Source organism: Talpa occidentalis, unplaced genomic scaffold (genome assembly GCF_014898055.3).
Source record: "Talpa occidentalis isolate TD23 unplaced genomic scaffold, MPIMG_talOcc4v2.1, whole genome shotgun sequence".
NCBI lineage: Eukaryota > Metazoa > Chordata > Mammalia > Eulipotyphla > Talpidae > Talpa > Talpa occidentalis.
This window is the reverse complement of record NW_026555331.1, coordinates 83,122,537-83,148,675: the sequence shown is the minus strand read 5'-3', so window position 1 is coordinate 83,148,675 and position 26,139 is coordinate 83,122,537. Positions and strand designations below refer to the sequence as shown.

General features: G+C 36.5%; 1 protein-coding gene across 7 annotated transcripts in view; it reads right to left on the bottom strand.

Annotated features, from left to right (window-relative positions):
* AKAP9 (A-kinase anchoring protein 9) overlaps positions 1–25,861 on the bottom strand; it is a 147,780-nt gene extending 121,919 nt beyond the window's left edge. For 6 of the 7 annotated variants that reach the window (XM_037507644.2, XM_054692324.1, XM_054692322.1 and 3 more), the window contains exons 1-3: positions 25,585–25,821; positions 9,827–10,081; positions 5,680–5,724 (exon numbers count right to left, since the gene is read on the bottom strand). In XM_037507644.2, the coding sequence (XP_037363541.1) occupies positions 5,680–5,724; positions 9,827–10,081; positions 25,585–25,632 (348 nt within the window). In that variant the 5' untranslated portion in view covers positions 25,633–25,821. Of the gene's footprint in view, positions 1–5,679; positions 5,725–9,826; positions 10,082–25,584 lie in introns of all 7 variants that reach the window. The other variant, XM_037507653.2, reaches the window with a different exon arrangement.
* Positions 25,862–26,139: the final 278 nt, after the last annotated feature.

The following is a 26,139-nucleotide window of genomic DNA, read 5'->3' as shown; positions in this document are numbered from 1 at the left end:
GCAACTTTATATAGGCTAAATCAGGTACCAATTTATTTTTTAATTATTAGTTAATTATTTTTCTAACCACATTTTACTATGTTCCCAGTTTTTAAAAACATTAAACTTTTGAACTGTCAAATTACTTCCATTAGCAACCCCAAACAGTAATATGCTCATTTAAGAAGTTGTCTTTGCGCATTAAAACCTAAATAAATTTAAACTTACAGAATACACTGAGGTAAGGGCTAAACTATTCAGAGTAAGGAACAGTTTCTTATGTTCTAAAATTCTGACCCAAAGAAATGACAACCACATCTAATGGAGTAAAAACAAAGATAAAATGACATCTATTTATTACTAACACATAAAGAGGTATTTCTTACAGTGGTCAATGCCTACCTTCACTTTCATCACCTAAAATAAAATTAACTATTAGAATGTTAATTCCAATAAGATAATTTATATAATTAACTAGAACTCAAGCATTTGTAAAAAGCCTAACTCAAAATGAAATAGCCTGTATTACGAAATATTTACTATTATATATGGATAGCCAGTAACAATCATGTATCCTGGGAAAACATTATCAGATGCTTTCCTAGAAATTAAAACTCAAACAAACTTAAAAACTCAGTCAACAATCCAAGAAAAGATATATCAGAAAAACTTATTTTTTTATATTTTCTAGGTCATTTGTAGATCGCGATGTTCTCTTATATTTATAAAAATATAAAGCATGAAGTGAGCAGGAAAGCGCATGCTGAGCAAGGCTGGGGCACGCCACGCACATCCATTTCGGAACTGGGTAGAGACAGGGAGGGCTCAGTGGCCCAATGCAATAGACAAATTTGAAAACAAGCAACAGGAAGAAGGAAAAATACAAACAGCCAAGCAAGCCCTCAGGGGAAGGACACACCAGAATCAGCCACCAGAATTCAACAACAATGACATGGAAGAACTTCTCTACCTGCCAGATAGAGAATTTAAAATCGTCATGATTAAAAAACATAATGAAGGGCCTCCCTGGTGGCGCAGTGAGTTGAACGCAGCACTATGAAGCTGTCCACAGCCTCTGCAGCGCAGGTTTGATTCCCAGCCGGCCAGAGAGATACCCACATGGCACGGCAGACCTCTCCTGTCTCTCCTGCTGCTCCCTTCAGCAGTGCTTTTGGTCCATCTGCCTGTTCTGCTCCCCGCTCTGTCTCTGGTGAATCTTCTCACCCTCCCGCGCCTCTGACCTGTACCCCGGCTCTTGTATGAATAGATAAATCTTTAAAAAACACACACACACAAAAATAAAGAAGACAAGAAGGAAAAGAATATGAGAAATATAATTAATGAACTGAAGAATGAAATTGAGTCCTTAAAGAAGGAAATGAAGGAAATGCAGATTAAAAGATTAATGGAGGAGCTAAAGAACTCTGAGGAAAGCAATGAAAACAGAATTGATGAAACGGAAGAAAGAACCATGAACCAGCACTCTCAAAGATAGAGATATAAACAGAACCAAAAGAAAAAAGAGAGAGAGAAGTACGAAGGAAAAAGAATGAAGAAACACCTCAAGAACTATTTGACATTGGCGCGGGCCATGCTACTCATGCCGTCTGACAAAGGTCCGGGCATGGGGAAGATTTCTGAAAAGTCAGAAAACTCGATAGCTGGCTCCTGCTGCTTCCTTTCATTTGTTTGTGGCAGTTATCAAAACCATGGAAATTTTCTATAAGCTTTAGAATAACACAATGAGTGTTGGCATCAATGCCAGTTTTGGTAATGCACACCTCAGTAGTTTGAAAAAATGTACCTTCCAACATTATTGATAATGAAACGGTTTCCAATAATTCTCCACGTCCTTCAATCTGTAATTCAGTTACCATAGTAACATTGAGTTTTGTAACAAACCACACTTGATAGAACTGATGGAACTGAGCCCGGCAAAAGTCTCCCACCAGAGAAGGCCCTGAGGCGCCCCAGGAGGCAAAATGGTCCGAGAAAAACACACCACATACTGTTCCCATGGCACCGGGACCCCTTGATTTTATATAGAAAATAGGAGGCCGCACTCAATTTTACAATGCCCGCTTAGCCTTGTTTTAGTTACCTAGCTTGACTGCTTGAATCACGTTGTGTGTAACACCTGTTTCTATTTTTTGAATAACATATATCACCTACGAAAATGTGTAATGTAACCAAGCAACCAAGTTAATCATATACTGGGAAAATTAAGAAAGGGCTGGACACTGATTGATAATCAAAAAGTAAGTTCTAAAACAATGTAAAAAGTGAAATCACATGACTGCATGATGTAATGATCACATAAAGAATTTCTGATGTATAAAGGCCTGCTGAGACCCTCCTCAGGAGGAGATACTTGCACCCTATCAAGTGTCTGTGTCTCCTTATTCCCCCTCCTTCATCCCTCTACTTTGCCTAGTGCTGTCTCATCTTTACGGAAACCCAGCCCTGGTAGGAGGTGGACTCTGGCATGACATCATGAGGAAAGGAAATATAAGAGTTACAGAAATCCCAGAAGGTGAGGAGAGAGACCAAAGAACCAAAAAAGGAGATAACTGAAGAGAACTTCCCAAGCATGAAGAAGGAAATGAAAACAGAAATACAGGAAGCTAGAAGAACACCAAATTGGGACTCCTTGGTGGTGCAGGGGTTAAAGACAGTGCTATCAAGCTATCACCAGTCACTGCAGCACAAGTTGGATTCCCCAGTCATCCAGGGAGCAACCCACATGGCGCAGCAGACCTCTCCTATCTCACCTGCTGCTCCCCTCAGCAGTGTATTTCAGTCAATCTACATGTTCTGTTCCCCACTCTGTCTCTGGCGAATCCTCTCACACATCCCCCCTCTCCATACCTCTGGCCTGTACCCCAGCTCTTGTATGCATAAATAAATAAATCTTAAAAATGAAAAAAGAACACCAAAATACTACAATGAAAAGGAAACTACAGCAAGACACATAATAGTAAAACTTCCAAGAGTCCAAGCCAAGGAAAAAAATAATGAAGCCGATGAAGGGGAAGAAACAGATAACCTATAAAGGAAAACTAATTGGGCTGACATCAGACTTCTCCTAAGAAACACTATAGGCAAGAAGAGAATGAAGTGACATATTCAACAAACTCCAAGTCAACAAATGCCAACTAAGAATACTTTACCCCCACAAATGAAGAAATACTTTACCCCTCTATGAAGAAAAAATAAGGACCTTCTCAGACAAACAGAATCTCCAGAAATTCATTATTACTAAACCCCCACTCTCCAAAAAGTACTACAAGAAGTACTACAAAAGCCAAAACCAACAGAGGAAGGAATAAGAACAGAATAAGGCAAGGAATAAAATCATAAAAAGATAAACAAAAGGGCAAGTACAGATGTCACATATCAATATTAACTCCAAATATAAATGGACTAAACTCATCAATAAAAAGACAAAGTAAAATCCATCCTTCTGCTGTCTCCAGGAAGCACATTTAACTACAAATGATAAACACAGACTGAAAGTAAAAGTTTGGAAAACAATACTACAAGCAAATGGACCAAAAAAGAAGGCAGGAACAGCCATACTTATATCAGACAAAACAGACTTCAAACTAAAAAAAGTAAAAAGACACATAGATGGACTCTATGTTATGATTAAGCAGACAGTACATTAGGAAGCTTTAACACTCATCAACATGTACTCACCAAATGAAAGAGCAACAAAATGTATAAGAAAATTATTATCAGCTCTGAAAAGACATTAGAGAAAATACATATATAGTAGGAGACTTCAACACTCCACTCTACCAATGGACAAATCAATGAGACAAAAAATAAACAAGGACACTAGAGCCCTAAATAAAGACCTAGACTGCATGGGCTTAACACATTTGTATAGGACACTGCACCCCCAAAAATCTGAGTACACATTTTTCTCACGTGCGCACGGGTCATTCTCCAGAATTGATCACATACTGGGCCATAAGAAAAACATCAACAGATACATTAAGATCAAAATCATTCCAACTACCTTCTCTGATCATAAAGCCATCAAACTAGAAATAAACCATGAAAAGTAAGCAAGGAACCTTCCCACTTCATGGAGATTGAAATTCACACTAATGGAAGACCATTGGATTAAAGAGATCAAAGAAGAAATTTTAAAAAAAAATTTGAGTCAAACAATGAGGACACCACTTTCAAGAATGTATGGGACACAGTAAAATCAGTAAAAGATGAAAGTATACAGCAATACATGCTCACATCAAGAAACAAGAAAGAACTCAAGAAACAACAAAATCTCCCATCTCAAAGAACTAGAAAATGAACAACAACAACAAAAAACCCAAAAACCAGTAGAAGGAAATAATAAAAATCAAAGCTGGAATAAACAAAACAGAATTAAAAAAAAAAAACTATCCAAAAGAAAAACGAAGCCAAAAGTGGACTCTTCAAAAAAATAAACAGAATAGGCAAACTTCTAGCCAGGCTGGCAATGAAAAAACGGGAGAAAACACAAACAAACAGGATCATAAACAAAAGAGGAGAAATTACAATAGGCTCAGTAGAATCAAAAGGATTATCAGAGATTACTATGAACATTTACATGCAAACAAATTCAACAATCTTGAAGAGATGGGCAAATTCCTAGAACGATATGATCATCCAAAGCTAGATAAAGAAGAAATAGAGCAACTCAAAAGACAAATTAAAGCAGTGAAACTGAAACAGTAATCAAAACATTCCCCAAAAACAAAGGTCCAGGACCAGACAATGTCACAAACGAATTCTACCAAATGTTCAGGAATGAACTAGAGCCTATCCTACACAAACTCTTTCAAAAAACTGAGAAAGAAGGAATACTGCCAAATACATTCTTTGATGCCAACATTACACTAATAACAAAACCAAACAAAGACAACACAAAAAACTACGGGCCAATTTCCTTAATGAACACTGATGAAAAAATCCTCAATAAAATCCTTGCCAACAGAATCCAATGATGCATCAAAAGGATAATTCAACACGATCAAGTGGGATTTAGTCCAGAGGCACAAGGATGGTTCAATATTGGAAACCAATTAAAGTAATCCAACACATCAACAAAAAGAAAAATTAAAGCCATATGCTCATAGCAATAGATGTTGAGAAAGCATCTGACAAATTTCAACATTTGTTTACGATGAAGGCTGTCCAAATTCTCGGGATACAAGGAACATACCTTAACATGATAAAAAACCAAATATGATGAACCCACAGACAATATTATTCTCAATGGTGAAAAGCTAAAGCCTTTTCTTTAAGATCAGGAACAAGATAAGGATGTCTACTCTTGCCACTGCTTTTCAATATAGTACTAGAAGTCCCAGCCAGAGCAATAAGACAAGAGAAAGACACACAAGGAATCCAATCAGGGAAAGAAGTAAAACTATTACTAGGGGAGGGAGAGGATTAACCAGGGAGGGAGGAGCACAAGGGACTATGTATGATGACAGTTCAAGGAAAAATGGATAATGGGAATTTTACGGGGACTACATCTGAGAGGAGAAAGCATGCATTGTACAAAAACAAAGAATGATGTGAAAGATACATATAAAAAAGAAAAAGAAAAAAGAAAAAAAAAGCATGTGAGTTTCAAGAAGTGAAATACTAATAACAGTTTCATGAATAATATAAAATGTTAATCATAATATTATTTATTCTTACCTCTGAACTATAATCATCTGCTGTTGTTGAAATTTCACTTTCCGGCTAAAACCAAAGTAAAAACAATTACATTAAGCCCTTCTGTTTTTTCTTTAAATATTGTACTTTACTACTTCCTAAATACTATTTTTAACTAAGTCATTTCATTGGAACTATGTAATAAAACATACACAGAAAATTATCACTAAATGCTTTAAGAAATTACTCAAATCTTTAAAAATTTCACTTTATTACTCACAATGGCTTAATAATGCATTTAAAATGTATCACTAATACATTTTAATATAATACATTTTAATATAATACATTTTAAAGTAAATATAAAAATTTTAATATACATTTAAATATAAATATAAAAGTATCAAGAATTACTTTCACACAGGGTCTTACACTCACTACAAATCATTTGTAGGACAAAAGCACCAAATATATCATCATTCTAATTCTTATATCTCATTTTTTTCTAAATCTTTATTTAAAATGACAATGCATTACATGTTAACATAAAATTAATATTTTAATGAAAAATACCTGTATTTTCCAAAGTGAAACTGCATATTTAAGGTTTTATACAACATGATGATTGATAATACTGTCTAGCCAATTAATGTATCTTTTTCTTACACTTACCATTTTTGTTATACTATTTTTTATGAAGGTAACAACAGGTTAACAACACTATGTATGATTCAAAATAGAGGATTCCACCTCTTCAAACGCATGCTACTACATCACGCCCACCATATATATACCCATGGTCCTTTACCATAGTCCACTGTGCCCACTTCCCCCCCTTCCTCTCCAATTTCCTTTGGATCTCTTTGAAATAAAACAAAGTCCTAAAATGTTAGTCAAAAAAATTCAATTTCTTTAAATTTAAAGACTAACCATCAAATCTTGATACTAGAAAATATTAACTTGAAGACAAACAATTCTTGTTATTAGCATCTTCGCAGCTTACAAAGCACTTTCAAAGACATTGTTCTTACATCCTTACCTCCCTAGGATTTGGTATGAAGTGAGTGGCTTTTTAAGTTCAATTTAGAAGGGCTGGGAAGAGTCAACAAGGAAACCTAAATTTCCACTGCTTTCACTGTTCACCCTAAGAATCTTGGTTCATAAGTGAGAAAAGAAATAGATATTTTACCTTTTCAGTCAACAATTATGAGCCATCCACTGTCTCCTTTCTCATCTATAACTTAGGGAAATTTTATTCATACTCAAGATCAAGTTCTAAGTCTATCTTCTCCATGACACTAGGAACAGAAATAAGCTAGCCCTCATTCTAAAATTCTGTAGAAGTGATTCCTGACTCATGTTACTCTTTTTTTTTTAATTAAATCTTTTTTTTTTTAAAGATTTATTTATTTATACAAGCACTGGGTACAGTCAGAAGCGCGGGAGGGTGAGAGAATTCACCAGAGCCAGAGAGGAGAGCAGAACAGGCAGACTGACAAAGTACACTGCTGAGGGAAGCAGCAGGCATCAGGAGAGGTCTGTGCGCCATGTGGGACCCTCGCCTTGCGGCCGGGGATCGAACCCGCGCTGCAGGGCTTCACAGCCCAGCGCTCAACCACTGCACCACTGGGGAGGCCCCTCATGTTACTCTTTTTAAATTTAAAATAAAATATTTTCATGACAGAAGTCATCACAGCTCATCAAGTTATTCCTTTTAAATAGATATTGATTTAAATGTACTGTGTACTGGGCCTCCCTGGTGGCCCAAGGGGTTAAGATGCAACCTGTGAAGCAAACCGCAGCCACTGCAAGCACGAGTTCGGTCCTCCGCCAGGGAGCAACCCACATGGTGCAGCAGACCTCTCCTGACTCGCCCACTGTTCCCCTCTGCAGTGTATTTCAGAAGATCTGCCTGTTCTGTTCCCCACTGGTGAATCCTCTCACACTCCCACCCCCGCACCTCTGGCCTGTACCCCAGCTCTTGTATGCATAAAAATAAAATAAATCTTAAAAAAAAAAAGTACTGTGTACTAAAAGCTGTGGTAGTAGGGCTAAAATAGTAAGCAAAACATTCTTTGCACTAATAACGCTAAAATTTCATAGTGAAGAGTCTAAATCATTTGTTATGCTGAAAAACAAATCATCTTCAAACCAAATCAAGCACCAGTGTTGTCATATCATATTATTTAAAAGGTCCAGATTTCAACAAAAAATTATAACAGACACAAAAGAAAAAGGAAAGTATGACCTATACACAAGAAAAATAACAGTCAGTAGAAACTGTTGCTAAGGAAACACAGATACTGGACTTATTAAAGACTTTAATTATTTTAAATATGGTCAAGTAACTGAGGAAAATAATGTCTAAAAAAGTAAACTGTATGAATGATGCTTCACCAAATAGAGAGTATCATTAAAAGAGAGATAACTTATAAAAGAACCAGAGTTAAAAGTAAAATAAATGAAATGAAAAAATTAATAGAGGGGTTTAACACTTCTTAAGGAGGAATAAGAAAGAACCCACAAACTTCAGTATAGTTCAATTGTAATTATCCAGTCTGAGGAAAGGGGAAAAAAATTAAAATGAACAGAGTATCAGGAATCTGTGAACAGTATCAAACATAATAAGATATGTTTAATGGGAGATACGGAAAGAGGACATAGCAAGGGGAAGGATATTTGAAGTATTTATGGTCAAATCTTCCCAAATTTTATGAAAAACATTAATCTAGATATCCAAGATGCTCAATAAACTCTAAACAGGATGTAAAGATCTCATATGTTAGAGATTTTCTTTTACTGTAAAAGATCTTATATGTTAGAGAGCAAATCTCTATTAACAGCCTGGACTCTGGAATAAATGTCAAATTCCTGTAGACAAATTGTTCTGTGTTTACATAAATTACTAGGGCATAATCCAAACTACAATCATCATTGGCCTTGTCTAACACTCTTCCTCCTAAGCATCCCATCATTCTGTATTCATGATCTTAGTTGGGGGATCCACCATCCCAATTCATTCTTTATTCTTCCCTCATCTCCTAAATCTAGAAAATTATATCATTAAGAAGAAAAGAAATTAATTGAGAACTTTCGATGAACCAAGTATAAGCTCTAGCCCCTCACCATTACCACCACCTAATCCCCATTATTCTGTGATTCACTTTAAACCACATATTGATTCATCACAGAGGTTGTCTTTTCTACTTTTTTTTTTATTTATTTATTTTTTTTAATCTTAAATTTTATTTTTATATTCCCCCATACAATTGCAAACGCCCCATTCTGACCCCAATCCTTCCCCTCCCGCCCCCCACCCCCCAAAAAGTGTCTCTGGTTCATAGTTTTTTGTTGATTTTGATTTTCACTTTCTTATATTCATTTTCCTGGTCCCTTATTTAAGTTTTCTAGATTCCTGCTATGAGTGAGACCATCCGGTATTTTTCTTTTTCTTTTTGGCTTATTTCGCTGAGCATGATCCCTTCCAGCGCCATCCATGTTGCTGCAAATTGCATGTGTTTATCTTTTTTGAGTGCTGAGTAATATTCCATGGTACATATGTACCACATCTTCTTGATCCAGTCATCTACTTTTGGGCATTTGGGTTGTTTCCAAAGCTTAGCTATTGTAAACAGTGCTGCTATAAACATAGGGGTGCAGGTGCTCTTTGGAATTGATGTTTCTGTGTCCTTTGGGTAAATACCTAGGAGTGGAATTGCTGGATCATATGGAAGCTCTATGTTTAGTAGGTCCAGAAATCTCCACACAGCTCTCCACAGTGGTTGGAGAAGTGTCTTTTCTACTTTTTTGCTTATAGCTAAATATAATTTACACTTCAAGGCTCAGTCCTGTTATATCTTCTAAGAAACTTTTCCTAAACACAAACAAAGGCTGATTGGGGCATTCCCCTTTATTCTAGGGCACCTTGCACAGTATTACTAGATGGCTCTAATCAGAGTACATGGCTTATTTTACATCTGGCTCCCACAGTAGACTTAGTTTCCTAAAAGGTAGACTCACATTCACCCATGTATCTTTAATGGTCAATCCTTGCTGTATAACAGTTGTTCAATACTTGTTTATTGACTCAAGCTCACAAAAAGGTAAGCACAAGGTGCTAATGAGTAGTACCACTGCAACAACTTTCTACTTAGAATACTCCTGTCTAAAAATCTGGAAGAATACTTACTTCAACAGTGATTTCGTCATGTTTGACAATTTCTCCAGTGTGTAGAGTTTTCATTACTGTGGATTCAGCAGATAAGGTTGATCCCACTTTCTGAGAACTATTTACACATATATCATCACTCTGTGAGTGCTCAATATTCAAAGCAGGATCTGAGGATACATCATGCTTACTGCTTGAAGTTTTCCTCTTTTTTTTCTGCTTCTTAGAAAGATTCTGACCATCAGATTGAGCTTTCCTTTGCCGAAACTGAGCGAGCTACAAGAAAAAATAATGTCATTACTATGAAAGACAATTTTACTCTATTATCACTGAAAAAAGGCAGCTAAGCGTGACTTCCTATAAAAGAGTAAATCATCACTACGATGATAAAATAAAAGGCAACTGTTACAGTCTTAATATGGAGGTAACTACTAAATTGCAAAGAAACTAGGAATTTCTGAAAGAATATTATGTAAACATTGAGAACTGAAAAATGCCATACCTACTAAATAAAATTAGTCCAAAATTAGATAGATTAAGGGAAACCTGCCCTCTCATTTACTGTTTGGTGATAGTGTAACCTCTGGATATAAAATTATACAAAAATATAGGAGCTCTAAATGCATTTGCTCTTTGAGATTTCTGGGACTACTACTAATTTATGCTGAATATAACTGGTCCATGCAAGAAGATTTAGCTATAAAAAGATCACTGCAGGCTTGCTTAGAATGGGGGAAATACAGAAATAACTCAAATTTCAAACAATAGTGTTTCCCAGTTCTTTATCATTTGCATACCATATTCGAGATTTTTGTCATACCCTACTACCACCTATACTTATCATTTACTTAACAGGTTTTAACTATTCGAATATACAAAAAGGAGATTTTCTATCTCTGGCACAGAAGCTAATTTCTGGTAAAATAAAAGTAAGCAAACATGAATACAATAAAAAATTAAACTAGGGCGTCCCTGGTGGCGCAAGGGGTTAAGCACCACCCTATAAAGCAATTTGCAGCCTCTGCAGCACGAGTTCGAGCCCCAGATGGTCAGGGAGCAACCCACATGGCACAGCAGACCTCTCCTGACTCTCCCGCTGCTCCCCTCAGCAGTGTACTTCAGTCAATCTGCCTGTTCTCTTCCCCACTCTGTCTCCGGTGAATCCTCTCACCCCCTGCACCTCTGGCCTGTACCCCAGCTCTTGTATGCATAAATAAATCTTTAAAAAAATTAAACTATATCAAAATTTTAGATATTCTTGCAGGAGGCTAATAAAAATTAGGCAAGTAATAGTGGGGCAATAAGGATATGTGAGCATGAAACAGGATTCTAGCTTGTAGCAGATGGATTTAAACCTAGAAAAATTGGGGGCCTCCCTGGTGCCCTAGGGTTTTAGATTCAGCACTACTACCATTATGGCCCACCACTGGGATCCCATCCCACCACTTGGATCCCCAGCCAGGCAGATACCCACATGGCGCAGCAGATATCACCTGTTTCACCCGTTGCTCCCCTTAGCAGTATATTTCTGTAGATCTGCCTGTTCTGCTCTCCACTCTGTCTCTAGTGAATCCTCTCAGTCCCCACCTCACTGCATCTCTGGCCTACAACCCAGTTCCTCTATGCAAAAATAAATAAAATCTTTAAACAAAACAAAATTGCATTTCATTAAAAAAATAAACCTAGAAAAATAACAATTTTCTTAAAACATGATCCAACTTATTGAATACTGGATTAATATATTTAAAATGTCTGACCACCATCTAAAATCAGAATTATATATTATACTTTGAACAACACTGGATTAACTAAAAATATTAATGGAAATAATTAATATTAAAAATATTAACAGAGACCATTACTAACATTTGACAGTAGTAGGCATTAAAATCTTGTATATAATCTTTAACAAGAAAATTATGTTGTTTTTTTTAACAAAAGTAGGCCTCAGGCTCATAGCCTTTGACAATTATATCTAGCTTGAATTTTAACATTATACACATAAGCATAGAAAAATTCTGGAAAAATATAACCATAACTTTGAGCTATCCCTGGATTTGAGATTAGGTATTTTTCCTCATGCTCATTTGAAGTGCCTTTTTATGCAATAAATTTTCTAAATTTTATATGAAGCCTCTAAGTAACCTGATTCCTAAATTTATTTATTTTTTATTTATACAAGAAATGGGGTACAGGCCAGAGGCGCAGAAGGGTGAGAGAATTCACCAGAGACAGAGCTGGGAGCAGAACAGGCAGACGGACTGAAGACACTGCTGAGGGGAGCAGTGGGTGAGGCAGGAGAGATCTGCGGTGCCCTGTGGGTTGTACTCTGGCTGGCCAGGAATCAAACGTGCGCTGCAGAGGCTACAGACAGCTTCATAGCTCTGCGCTCAACCTGCTGTGCCACCACAGCGCTGCACTCAACCTGCTGAGCCACCAGGGAGGCCCTGATTCCTAAATTTAATTTGAGCTCCTGAATCATTCTAGGAGAGAAACAAAAGCATAAAACAGGTATTAGCTGCCTTTTACCTTAAGACGAGGAAATATACCAGTATCTTTATTATCTAACTATTAATTAGACCAATTATAAAGATAGCTAGCACATTTTTTGATAGAAGTAGTAAAGCAATCTTAATATTGCTATTATCACTAACCATTAAAATAAGTGATAAATACCAGAATCTGTAGAAGATACAACATATTTTATACTTTGTCTGCTGTAGATGAAAAAAGATATGTACTACTAATTCATAAAAACATCTAATTCATAAACTACAAATATCTACTCATGACCTTCTATAGAATATAAAAACATAGTACTTTTAATTTTCCTCTCAGTTATTTAGCAACTAGCCAATTATTCTACCTCATGTCTGCTTAAGAAACAGATGTAAGACCAGTTGCCTCTTCTTGTTCACTGCTAAGCTGTTTGGAATGCATTTAAACTACTTTGGAGGAAAGCAAATTCATTCTTAGAAATAAACCAACTGAAATACTATTATATATTATCTGTAAATAGAATCAAAAGTCTAGGTACAACATTTTAAAAAGATTGCTCAGAAAAAATGTATATATGAGAAAAACATAATGACATTCTTGATATTTATATTCAACTTCAGAAACTTCTTAAAATTACATGTTAGAAAATATATTCAGAGAGAAGATACTAGGACAGAGATGAAGGCTTCATTTAAAATTCCAACTCTGTAAGTTATGTGTAACTTGTACTTAATATTTATTCCTATGCACAAATATATAACAAAGGAAAAACTATAAAGCTTTGCATAAGAATGATTTAAAAATAAATTCTCTGCTTAAGACAATGGTATCCACTACCATATGAACCCAAATGAAAATGTTAATAATACAAAATAGAATTTTTCTAACATTTAGATTGAATCACTTCTAAGCACATAAAATTGCCAAGACACTGTTTAGGCCTATCATACTGATTACGAAGTCATTATTTTCTCAGAATAATCAACAGGGAAGTAAATTCTCTAAGAATAAGGTAAACTCCATGATGGTAAGGATTTATGATCACTGTTATATAGTAAAAGTCTAAAACAGTTCTCAATAAACACATGTTGAGTGAAAAAAAGATAATTTCTATTTTACAGAAAAGTCACCAATAAGCAATCACTTTAAGCACTGTTCCACAAAACCTGAGAACTAAGATGATAAAATAGGTATATCTAATTCTGCTATTTTATTAAAAAAAAAACTCCATAATCTTAAAATTAGCAACTAAATGAGTTAAGCCATAGAACAATCCATTTCAACATAATGTCTCTCCTCCACCAAGCCAAAATCAAAACCAAAAAAGACAAAATCAAACTGTCAGAAAATAATGCCCACAGTAGCTTTTTAGTATGAATTCTTTTGTAAAAACGTGACAAGGTACATGATCATATCATAAGTCTGCCTTCTTGTAGTTATCTTAAGGTATTTTTATTTTAAGTTTGAAAAAGGGGCAAGCTATCAGAGCTGCCCAAAAAAAAAAAAAAAAAAAAACCCACAAAGTTACTCAATTAGCTAATCATTGGATACTGAAATGATACACTTTAAGTTACTGGGAAAACATTTATTCTAAAACATGTTGAAAATTCAGACTAGAACCATCTGTGTTTGTCATTTGGAAGCCAATTATAAAAATGTTAACATATGTAGGCATGGAAATAGTTACAAGATTTACTGGAATGATATGATGCCCGTATACACTTGTCTTTCAAGATTAATTTAAATCTCAAGCAAATGTCTTAACCTGACCAGAATGTAAATAAAAATGACTGATAATTTACTCCTTAAACTCAATATTTACAACTTTATAAGTGTTCATTATCAATAAAACAAGGAAAATTTTAAACGCTGCATGAAAACATGCCAAGTTTTTACAATGCTACTTCAAAAACACTACTAATTGGAATCTGTTTTGTTTCTTGAGTATTCACTGAGTGTTTACTATGTGCCAGGCACTGTGCTAGTCTTGAGTCAAAATATATGGTACTAATAGTACGATCTTTTAGTCTAGCATAGTCTATCATTTCACTGAGTTGTGAGAAACGAATAATAATGTACAGTTTCATAAACTCAGTAGTCTCATATATCTTTAAGGAGGTGGTACAAAAACCTCTCCAGTCCTGATTTTCTCAAAGAAGGCTTTTTTGTAAAAGGTGTGGTTATATCTGTGAAGGGCATTAGTAATTAGCACATGACAGGTAGTACACAATTCATTTTTTTTTAAAGATTTATTTATTTATACAAGCACTGGGTACAGTCAGAAGGGCGGGAGGGTGAGAGAATTCACCAGAGCCAGAGTGGGGAACAGAACAGGCAGACTGACGAAAAACACTGCTGAGGGGAGCAGCAGGCGCAGCAGAAGAGGTCTGTGTGCCATGTGGGACCCTCACCAGTGGCCGGGGATCGAACTGGCACTGCAGAGGCTGTGGGCAGCCTTGCAGCCCAGCGCTCAACCGCTGCGCCACCAGGGTAGGCCCACACAATTCATTTATTTTACAAATATTTACTGACTGCTTATGTGTCCAGTCTGTGCTAGAGGTAGGACAGATAGTGATGAATCAAACAGGTACAAATCTTAACTCCTGTGAACTGTAATCCAGGTAGGAAATAGAAATTAAATACAGATAAGCAGAAATACATTTTTAAAAAAAAAAAAAGTACTTTGAAAACAATGTACTAGAGAAAGCCTACCACAGAAAGACTTAATTTGAATGGCCATGTGGAGAGAGGTCAGTAAATACCTCATTGGGTAAAGAATGTGAAACTACATTTGAAGACAAATTAAGTTATTCGGCCAAGATCATAATCAGTAAATGGCTAAATAGAATAAGAACATCTACCTCCAAATCTAATATTCTTTCCATTATATCAATTTGTGCTACATGCATTCTGAGCTCTGTCTTTTACTTTAGAACACTAACTTATAAAGGAATGAACAAAGTTCTTTTTTAATAGGATCATAAACCACTCCCCATACACACGGCAACACATTCACTCCAAAGAGAATGTGATAAAATGTTTAAAAATTTTTCTCTAGTTGCTTAGGTTTTCAAAAACAGCTTTTAAGTTATTTTTAATATATTCAGCCGTAGAAAATTTAAGAAATCCTAATTAATTCTAATGATGGTGATTATTTGCACTTGTCAGTACTGCCTTTCAAACCTCTTTAATATTCCTTAACAAATGCTGCACAAGAATGCTGTACAAACTATTACAACAAAACTACAGAGGCTTAACTATGGAAACAAAAAGAAGATTGCAGCAGTTGACTCAAAGACAATTTGTATGTAGAGCTGAAGTAGGGCAACTGAAAGCAAAGAAGACAAAAGCAACATTTTAAGAATGCTCTGAAGCATATTTTCCAACAATATCACTAAGACAAACTAAGAAAAAACAGTGCCAAATAGATCCAAGGTAATCAGGAAGGGAAAAGACCATAGGACTAGACATTATTAAACCACTGGTCTTATTTATATCCTATAACTCGCTTAATGCAGATTTTTTCTTTAAGGTTTTGGAACACCTTCATGTCGAAGAAGAAAACAGATTCTGCAGGCTAAGAAATCATTTTAATTCTGCATATTTTAACACATTTTCATTGCTTGGCACACAGCAGACACAAATATTTGTTGAATGAAAATGTTTAAAAAACAATACGGATTACATACAATAGAGTATTGTGATATTGGGTCTACACAGACTCTAACAAGCTAGCTATATGATACTGGACAAGCCATTTAGCTTGAATATAATTCAGTTTCTTCAACTAAATAATGAAGAGGTAGTAGATCAGATCTTTTGCTTTCTACTAGCCTTTTTGGAGAATTGTTTTCTTAGCTATTCTCTTTCCTCTCACCTCTTCCCTATTCTCATTTAATTTTATGGACAAAAAACTAGAATTCTGCATTATAAAATGTTTCTTGACTGTTGCTGAGAAGGCAAATTAATAAACAGTATCTATTACTAAGTGATCCCAAATGAAAAAATATAATAAAAAGTAGAATGATTATAGTGTTTAGACAAATGACATCTAAGGACATAAACTTATCAAAATACTCTAAAAGTCTCATATTACTGATTATGTGAAGTCAAATTATTTCAAAATAAATAACTAGAAGGTAATATCCAGGAGTGCAGGGATTTTAAATTAAAATCAAAGCCTTCATTATACTCTAAAGCCTAGAATATCTGTACATAGGATCCCAATAAACATTTGTTTGAGTAAAATAAAGAATTTGTTTTTTAAAGAAAAGAGGCACCACTGGCAATAATTTTAGGCATTATTCCTCAGAAATTCAGGATTATCTTCAGTTTCTTAAAACAAAAAAAACAAAAAAAAAACAATAAACCGACATTACAAGCATAATAATGTAACATTATGTAGCAATCAAAAATGTTTCCAAAAACATCTTGATGTGGGGAAAATGTTCTCAACATAAAGTCAGGTTAAAAACAGGGTCAACATTCATAGATCTGAGGTTTTCAGATGGGCAATAAATGGGGGCTTGGGGGGGGAGAGCACAATGCACTAAGAAGATTATTATAGTTGTTTCATCAGTGGGAATGTTACAGGGCAAGCCCACTCTAAAACGGGCTGCCTGACTGTGGGTCCTCACCCGCCTGCTTCAGGAAGACTACAGTGACCACATCTGAGAGAGGAAATCCTATTTTGTCAAAACACAAGTAAGGATATAAAATGATGACACTTCAATAAAACAAAATTTTTAAAAAGGTCAAAATTACATATAGACTATGGTTCAAGTTAGTTTAAAAATAAATTTATGCACAGAAACCAAGAAAAAATTTTAAATTACTGATAAAGAATTACTTATATCTCATTTCACACTTTGAATTTTTTTAAAAAATGTATTATTCTCAAGTCATATAAAATTCCAAATTGTTACCTTCTGATTTTCTCAAATTCTCTTATAGAAATTGCTACTGGTTTTAGTGGAGAAGTGTGAATTCTTTTGTTAAAGGGAAATTGCTAAGTAGAAATGCTCAGACAAGCATTTTCACTACAAAAGGAATTTATGCAAATTACAACTAAATATTAGCTTGGCAAATATAAACTTTAATAAAAATATTTCCAGTATTTTAAGTTGCCTGTGAATCGAAGTTTCTGTAACTTATTTTGTATATAAATTCCCAGCAGATATTTGATAATATAGTTATTACACCCTTTCTGATATCTTGCCATTTATTTATTTGAGTAAAAAAAAAAAATCAACAAATACATGCACAATCAACAGGCTAACGGTGGTGTAATAATTAACTGAGATCATTACCCTACACCTACACCAATCCCCTACATCTACCTCTCACATCTTTATCCATCAAATTTCATTCTTTTTTTTTTTTAAGATGTATTTATACAAGAACCTGGGTACAGGCCAGAGGCACGGGAAGGTGAGAGAATTCACCAGAGACGGAGCAGGGAGCAGAACAGGCAGACAGACCGAAGACACTGATGAGGGGAGCAGCGGGTGAGACAGGAGAGGTCTGCGGTGCCATATGGGTTGCGCCCTGGCTGCCCGGGATTTGAACTCGCGCTGCAGAGGCTGCAGACAGCTTCATAGAGCCATGCTCAACCCGTTGTGCCACCAGGGAGGTCCCAGTCAAATTTTATTCTTAATAAATATGGAAGACTAATATTTTTAGTTGTAATTGGTCCCTGTTCCTATCTTCCCCTGGAAATCAGTAAAGCAATGTCAACTTAAATAAAAGTGAGATCCTTGAGGAATAAACACAGCCTAATTACAGAGTTCACAATTAATGGTCCTTAGCACACAACATGGCACTACATATGTAGTGCATTCAGTATCAAGAAAGAGAAGGAAAGAGATTCTTAATTTTATACCTTGTTAGTTTTTCAGAGATCTCTAAGCCAGAGAACCTATTCAATCAATATAATTTATAAGATCAAATTTTCATAGAATTTGAAGAATACACTTCAGTATAGTTCTTACTAGTTAATGTAACTTTGAGGACTTTGAGGAATGATCTCTTAAAAGAAAAAAAAAATGTTGGGGGCCTCCCTGGTGGCACAAGGGGTTAAGCACCGCATTATGAAACAATCCGCAGCCTCTGAAGCACGAGTTCGATCCCCTGCCGACCAGGGAGCTTCCCACATGGCGCAGCAGACTTCTCCTGTCTCGCCTGCTGCTCCTTTCAGCAGTCTACTTCAGTCAGTCTGCCTGTTCTGTTCCCCACTCTGTCTCTGGTGAATCCTCTTGGCCCCTGCATCTCTGAACTGTACCCCAGTTCTTGTATGCATAAATAAATAAATCTTAAAAGGAAAAAGAAAAAAAAATGTTAAGACAGAGAAACTTTTAGGCCAAATAAAAGTCTTAGTAAACAGCAAATCACAGTAAGATTCATAACTGTAATGGCAACTGAAAAATACTATGATGCTTATGAATAAAGAAAATAAAGGAGTTTTTCGTAATACAAAAGAATCTACAGATTTACATAAATATTCTAGGCAAAACTATTTTGGGTACAGTGTTAAATTTATGAATTGCATTCAATCTATGTACTAATCAACCCAAGTTTTATACAGCATACTTATATTAGCATTAAGTCCTAAATTATATTTTGGTGATCATTACAACATAAAAACTAGAAGTTTAAGGGAAGTCAATATAACAACAAAAATATCTTACTGGTGAAATAGCTGTACAGATCTAGTGTGTGCACTTATGAAAATGACAAAACTTTTTGGTACTAAAGAAGACTAGGTTATTTTTTTCACACCGTGAAAATGTAATGACCAAGCCCAAAACACAACAGGTGCCTGCCAGACCAACTGCATGGACTTGGAAAACAGCTGGTCAAAGAATGAAATAACTCACTGGCCTACATAGAAATCAAACTTTAGCATCATGCTCTGATGAACTCACCAGGAACCAATTATACAAAGTAACACTTTAAATTTTGACAGAACCCAAAAGGCTAGAAAAACAAGACAGAAGTAATCCTCCTGGAGACATATGTGTCTGTTTGCCCCTTCTCATGCCTGCATAAACACAGGTTCTCATACTCTTCTATATGGAGACAGTGTATACACAAATATAATGAATACTACTTAATATATACTAGCAATTGCTATTGATCAAATTAAACAAATGAACAAAGGACCTGAATGGGCAATCTCCAAAGACAGAAAAATGGCCACCAAGCATGAAAAGATGGACAACACCCTTAGTCACTAGGAAATTATAAATCAAAACCACAATGAGGTATTATCTCCCATCATTAAAAAAAAAAAAAAAGGAAGAAAAGTATTGGTGAGAAAATAAGAGAAATTTGAAACTTCAGACATTGCTAGTGGGAATAAATGGTATAGTAACTATCCATAAACAGTTTGGTGATTTCTCAAAAATAACAAATTACCATATGAACCAACAATTCTGCTTGTAGGCACATATCTAGGAGTAATAAAAAAGGTACTCAAATACCTTTATAACGAATGCTCATAGCAGCACTATTTATAATGGTCAAAAGATGAGGACAACTCAAATGCCATTACTGAGTAAACAAAATATGGCATATACATACAATGCAATCTTAGTCAGCTAGAAAATGGGTACTGATAATATTTGATATGGATGAACCCCAAAAACATTATGCTTCATAAAAGATGCACAGGGCCAGATATTACATGATTGCCATTTATATGAAATTTGTAGAATAGGTAAACCCACAGAAACATAATGCAGATTGGTGGCTGCTAGGAAATAGGAGGAAATAAAGAATACTGTTATCTGCTTTATGGGTATAGGGTTTTATTCTTCAATGATAAATTTTTTTAGAACCGGGTAGAAGCAATAGTTGAACAACAATGTGAATGTACTAAATACCACTGAATTGTTTTTAATATGGTTAACTTTTGTTATGTGATTTTCATCTCAATTAAAAAAAAAAAAAACACCACCACAGCTTCTTTATATTTAGCACCAGAAGAACTGTAAAAGCGCTCAATAATTATCTCATTTATTTCTCTAAGTATATGGTGAGATTCATGTACTGTGACAGAATTATTCCCCTAGACAATATGACACAAGAATTTGTGATAATTTTAGGACCACCCTGGTGGCACAAGGGCTTAAGATGCAGCACTATGAGGCTATCTGCGGTCACTGCAGCGCGAGTTCGATCCAGGCCAGGGAGTTGACCCTGGCTCAGCAGACCTCTTATGTCTCCCCTGCTCCTCCCCTCAGCATTGTATTTCAATCAATCCACCTGTTCTGTTTCCCACTCTGTCTCTGGTAAATCCTCTCATCCCCACACCTCTGGCCTGTACCTCAGTTCTTGTATGCATAAATAAATCTTTAAAAAAATAGAATTTGTGATCATTTAAATAATGCTTACTAAGTAAAAGCCCATAGCTACAGTTGTAGGCGTTCAAAAATGTTGAACAAACAGGCAAATAAATGCCTTCAAAGTCCTAGTGCATTTTTCTACTAAGTCACAGCAGTAATATAAATTCTTACTCTCTTACACCACCCCAGATGCAACCTTTATAAAGAAACTTTAAAAGTTCTGTAGTTTTCCAAATTTAAGTTTTTAAAAGAATGCTAACCAATGAAATAGCCTAATTTCATATTCTGTGGAATCTTACTGAGGGATAAATATAATGCTCTTTATCACTTAATGTTTAACAACTAACCAAGAGAAACTCTTCCATATTAGAAAAAAATTCCCTTAGATATAAATTATCAGTAGCCTATAATAAAAATTTTGCAGCATAGTTTAGCTTTTGCTACAAACTTTATTATATAAAAAATAAGGTGTTTTTGTTTGAAAATAACTTGTCATATTCCAGTCACTTGGATATATCTTATCTTTTTCACTTCCTATTTTCCATGTGAGCATTCAACTTTCAGTTTCACTAAGACACCACAGACCTCCTTGAAAAGTCTCTCTTGTGGGATCTGCTGGTTCTTTTATCCCAACCACATCTATATCCCTGTTTCTGCTATTTCATGGATTCACCTTAGAAACCTTTCTTCAATATACACTTCGAGAAGTCTGTTCTGCCCAATCTTTCCTCTATATTATCTCTTACCTTTTATATCTAAAAGTCATGTTTTGTCCTGTTTTTTTCAACTAAGTCTAAGGTCATGAAACAGTTTTCAGTCATAGGCAATGCTGCACTGTTGCAATAAATAGTGATGAAGGTATCAAACTGCTGTATCCATGCTAAGCAAACTAAGTAAGCTATGTCACATGAGAATAAAAAACCAGAAGGCTGAAAGGAAACAAGAATGGATAACAACTTTCTTAGTGATGGAGAAGCATATTTGAAATATACAAAGAACAATTTTGCACCATAACTAACTTTGCCTATCAGAGTGCAAACAACAATGGAAAGATCCTACTACCAGTAACTATATATAGTTTTCACAGCATTGTCCCTTTTTGGCATACAATTGGCACTGTTTTTTAAAATGAAAGTCTGTTAAACAGAAATCATATAATTACTAGTTACTGAATACAACAAGCAAAATTTTAAACAATTATTCAACAAATAATGCCAATTATATAAAACACTAAATAGTGCAAACTTTTGGTGCTAATGAATTCTTCTACAATAGAACACTGAAAAGCATACCTACTGTGTGATCTATAAATGTCCAATAATACAGAATCCCAAGTATAGAATACAAGCAGCAATGGAACAAGAGTTTCCATTCTAAGCTTACACTAAAGTTAGGAGCTTTAGAAAATGTGGTTATTCTGTGCCTCATGTGCTGTTCTGTATAATGATCATGCCATATAACATATTCTTAAGCAAACTACATTTGATAAGCTTTTACTGTTTTTAAAAATAGCATTTAAAAGGCCTCCCCGGTGGCGCAGCGGTTGAGTGCTGGGTTTCGAAGCTGCCAGCAGTCTCTGCAGCGCCGGTTCGATCCCCGGCTGCTCCCCGGCCACCAGAGGAGGGTCCCACATGGCACACAGACCTCTCCTGCCGCCCGCTGCTCCCCTCAGCAGTGTACTTCGGTCCTTCTGCCTGCTCTGCTCTGGCTCTGGTGAATTCTCTCACCCTCCCGCGCTTCTGATTGTACCCAGTACTTGTATAAATAAATAAAAATAAATCTTTAAAAAAAATAGTATTTAAACATTTTTCACTCATCATAAATAAATTATTAAAAAGAATCTGGAAAATACTAAAGGTGTAAAGAAAATTAAAATTGCTTGTAATCCACTAAGAAGAAACAACCACCATTTACATCTTTGTGCATGTTTTTCCAGGTACCTTTATACAAAAATATATATTACTTTTTCTGTAACTTAGTGCCATCCCTATTATTTGGGAGTATTCCACACACACAAAATTTTTTTTTAAAAATTTATTTATTCATTTACACAAGAACCGGGGTACAGGCCAGATGTGCAGGAGAGTGAGAGGATTCATCAGAGACAGAGCGTGGAACAGAACAAACACACTGTTGAGGGGAGCAGTGGGCGAGACAGGAGAGGTCTGCTGCGCCATGTGGGACCCTTGCTGGGCAGCCAGGATCGAACCCAAGCTGCAGAGGCTGCTGACAGCTTCACGGCGCGGCACTCAACCACCTGCGCCACCAGGGGAGCCTCAACCACAAAAGTTTTTTTGTGGAATTATTTTAATGGCTCCATGTGCCAAAACTTATTCCCATATCATTGCAGACTTGGGTTGGTTTAAAACATTTTTCAAAGCATGTTATAGTGTATACATAATAATCCACTGAAAATTCTAAGATCTAGACATAGACAGGAAAATTTTCAATGAAATAGCTGAGCAAACAACAAGGAAAAAAAATTTAAGTTGTGGTTCTTAAAACTAGATTATCAAATACAATATTTAAGTTCAATGATCAAATATTTGGAGAATCAAGTATCTGGGTAAGTTTTAGAAATAATAATTTAAGTGATTTTTGATGCCAGGAATAAGAACCTTTCAATAAAGAGATTCTAGATTACTGTTATTAAATTACAACCATATTAGTAAAGGAGCACCTATTAACAACTCAGTCATTATGTTCATTTACTCATTAAGCAAATAACTATTGAGTACCTCGTATTTGATAGACATTATGCTAGGCTGCATGAGTATCAGGATTAAGAGCCTTCTTTGTAAAATAGTCTCCAAAATGAGGTAAGAGCATTTAATACATTTTTACAAAAGAAAAAATTCACTCAGAAGCCCACTGTACCTCTGCTGCCATTGCACTTATTACCCAGTGTTTGTCTCTCTCGCTAAACTGAGCAACTTGAGAACAAAGACTGTCACTATCGTTTTATTTCCAGCTCCTGGTATAAAAGAGGAGTTCAATTTAGGTTTGCTGAGTGACTCTACATTTACAATCCAACATTTTTAAGTCTAAAAGCATTTTTAAGTCTAAAAGCATATATAAATAAAATGATTCAAAAACTATTTTTTGATGATGCTGTTTTCATTCTATTTTCCATGTTCTTAATAGTCTTCACAATCTTAATGGCTTATAGTCCATGGGGCTTATATGGTCTAGAAAATGATCCTCCTTATATTGGCTTTGCAGTTTTTCATATTTTATAGCTAATTTTTCACCAAATACACCTTGCCTTACTGTAAGAAGGTAATCTTTTACAATAAAAGTGAATGCTATAAGAAAAGGATTTTTACCTCATAGGTAGAATTTTGAAAAACAAAAAATATACATACACACAAAGAAACTAGGATACTACTTTGCCTAATTCAAGCAATTTAAATAAATCCTCTATTATGATATGCATTGCCCAAAGTAAACTATACATTGTGGGAACATATGTTTAAGATAGATACTTCTGTGAGCAGGCAGTAAAAATTCTGAGGTAAAAGACAAAATGTCTAATTAGGTCTTCAATGCTTTTGAAAGAGGTTCACCCTTTACCATCCTTTTCTTGGATTCATAGAGTGGCTCAGACCCTCGGGTTGCAAAAATACAAGCAATTTTTGGGCTTCTGAAAATGCCTTGACTCTTCCTCCACTTACAGATTCTAAATCTACTTGCAAACATACAAGCACTTAAACTTTGTTCTCAGATAGAAGAAGCTAATGGGAAAACCAGCTATATTTTAGATCTGAGGTTAGTTTATAAGCATATTCATTTAAGAAACTTGCATGGAATGTCTATTACTGCATCTCTAAAATGGCCCTTCAGTGATTTCTGAAACCACTGATCCAGTCTCCTTTGTTTGCTTATTTGCAGGGAAAAGAAAAGAGGATGAACAGTTACTATATTATAAATTTAATTGTGGTTCAAGTAAGACTGCTAACAATTATCTTTAATAAGCGCATGTAACCTATAAGAGATAATTTCATTATTGAGAAGAGGGCCTTTGAGGTCAGTCAAAAGATATGTTCAAATATGCAATTTTTAAAAGAACAGTTATTTTATCCATGTCCAATTTCTCATGAAGCCTAGTGAATGAGACCAGTGTATAATTTTGCACTGTTTTATAGGTTTTTCATATACACGCATAAAACAGGGACTCATGGGAGACATATGTAACAATTAAATTATTTAAAGCAGGAATTCTATAGGTGTGGTTTGGAATGTGGAACCTTTCATCTCCAGAAGTTCCACTTCCAGAATTAACATAACTCACAGCAAAAAAAAAAAAAAAAAAAAAACGCAAGCCAGGACAAAGACCTCCAAACACAAACATACAAAGCCACGCGTCTATAAACGCCCCTACAGCGAAGTTCACAGTTGGCACTTGTGGCACACTCAAGCCACTGCTGAAGCAGCTGTCACAGGCCAATCACACACACCCAACCGTGCCAGCGTGCCACCTAAGAAAGCCAAGCTGATTAGCGTACAAATCCCCCACTGAATAAAGACAAGCCCAAATCCCCACCCTGAAAAGCACAAAGCCTGCACTACCCAGTGAACTCCCTTAAAAGTGAAAGGTTGAGATTTTAAAACAGTAAATGCCAGCTTACAGCAAAACGGTAAAGAGGTTTTATTTGGGCATTCACGAGAGAAAGCCACGCCACTCAATCCTCAGCTGCTAGGAAGTATCAGCGGCTGGATAGTGTCTCCAGGTTTTTTGAACTGGGAGCTTTTTCAATTGGAAAGGGGGGAAAAGGGGGCAAGGCGAGAAAGGGGCGAGGGGGACGCACAAGCCCTGCAGCACTCCCTCCGAAGCAGCGCAGCCCGGCCCCTGCGATCGCCACTTCCCAGGCCCCCTTCCACCCTTTCCCAGGCACCGGCTCCCACCGCGGGCCCGACAGCCTCAGACTTTCTTACCTTGGCTTTGCCGGCCTCCAGCTTCTTCCGTCTCTCCTCGTCCTCCATGGCCTCTGCGGGGCAGGCTGGGAGAAGACAGGGAGGGAGTCGGGTAGAGAAAGGAAACGGCGGTTCAGACGGAGGTGGGACCGCAAGCTGCACGGCCCAGAGCGCGGGGCCGGGCCCGGCGCTCCCCCCGCCCGGAGTGGAACCAGTCTGGGAGCTCACTGGCGGGCGGCCCTCGGCCTCACGGGCAGCGCCGTCACTCCTGCCGCCATCTTCGTCTCCACGTAAACACACGGCGGGGCGGGGGGGGGGGGGCACGTCAGTCCGCGCAGCCGCCGCGATCCCGCTGCGCCGGGCAGGTGCGCGCCGCCCCGCCCCGCCCTTCTAGCCGCCCCCCCCCCCGCCCCAAGGGGAGACTCGGCGGGATCTGGGCCCCTGCTCCCACAGAAGAAAAAGTGGGGGAGGGGAGCATCCTTTCCCGGGGACGAACGCGCCCCAGGTAGCGGCCTGGCTGAGCAGGTGAAGGAAAGGGTGTGCCAGGGGCACCCAGTCGGGCCCCCACCCACCGTC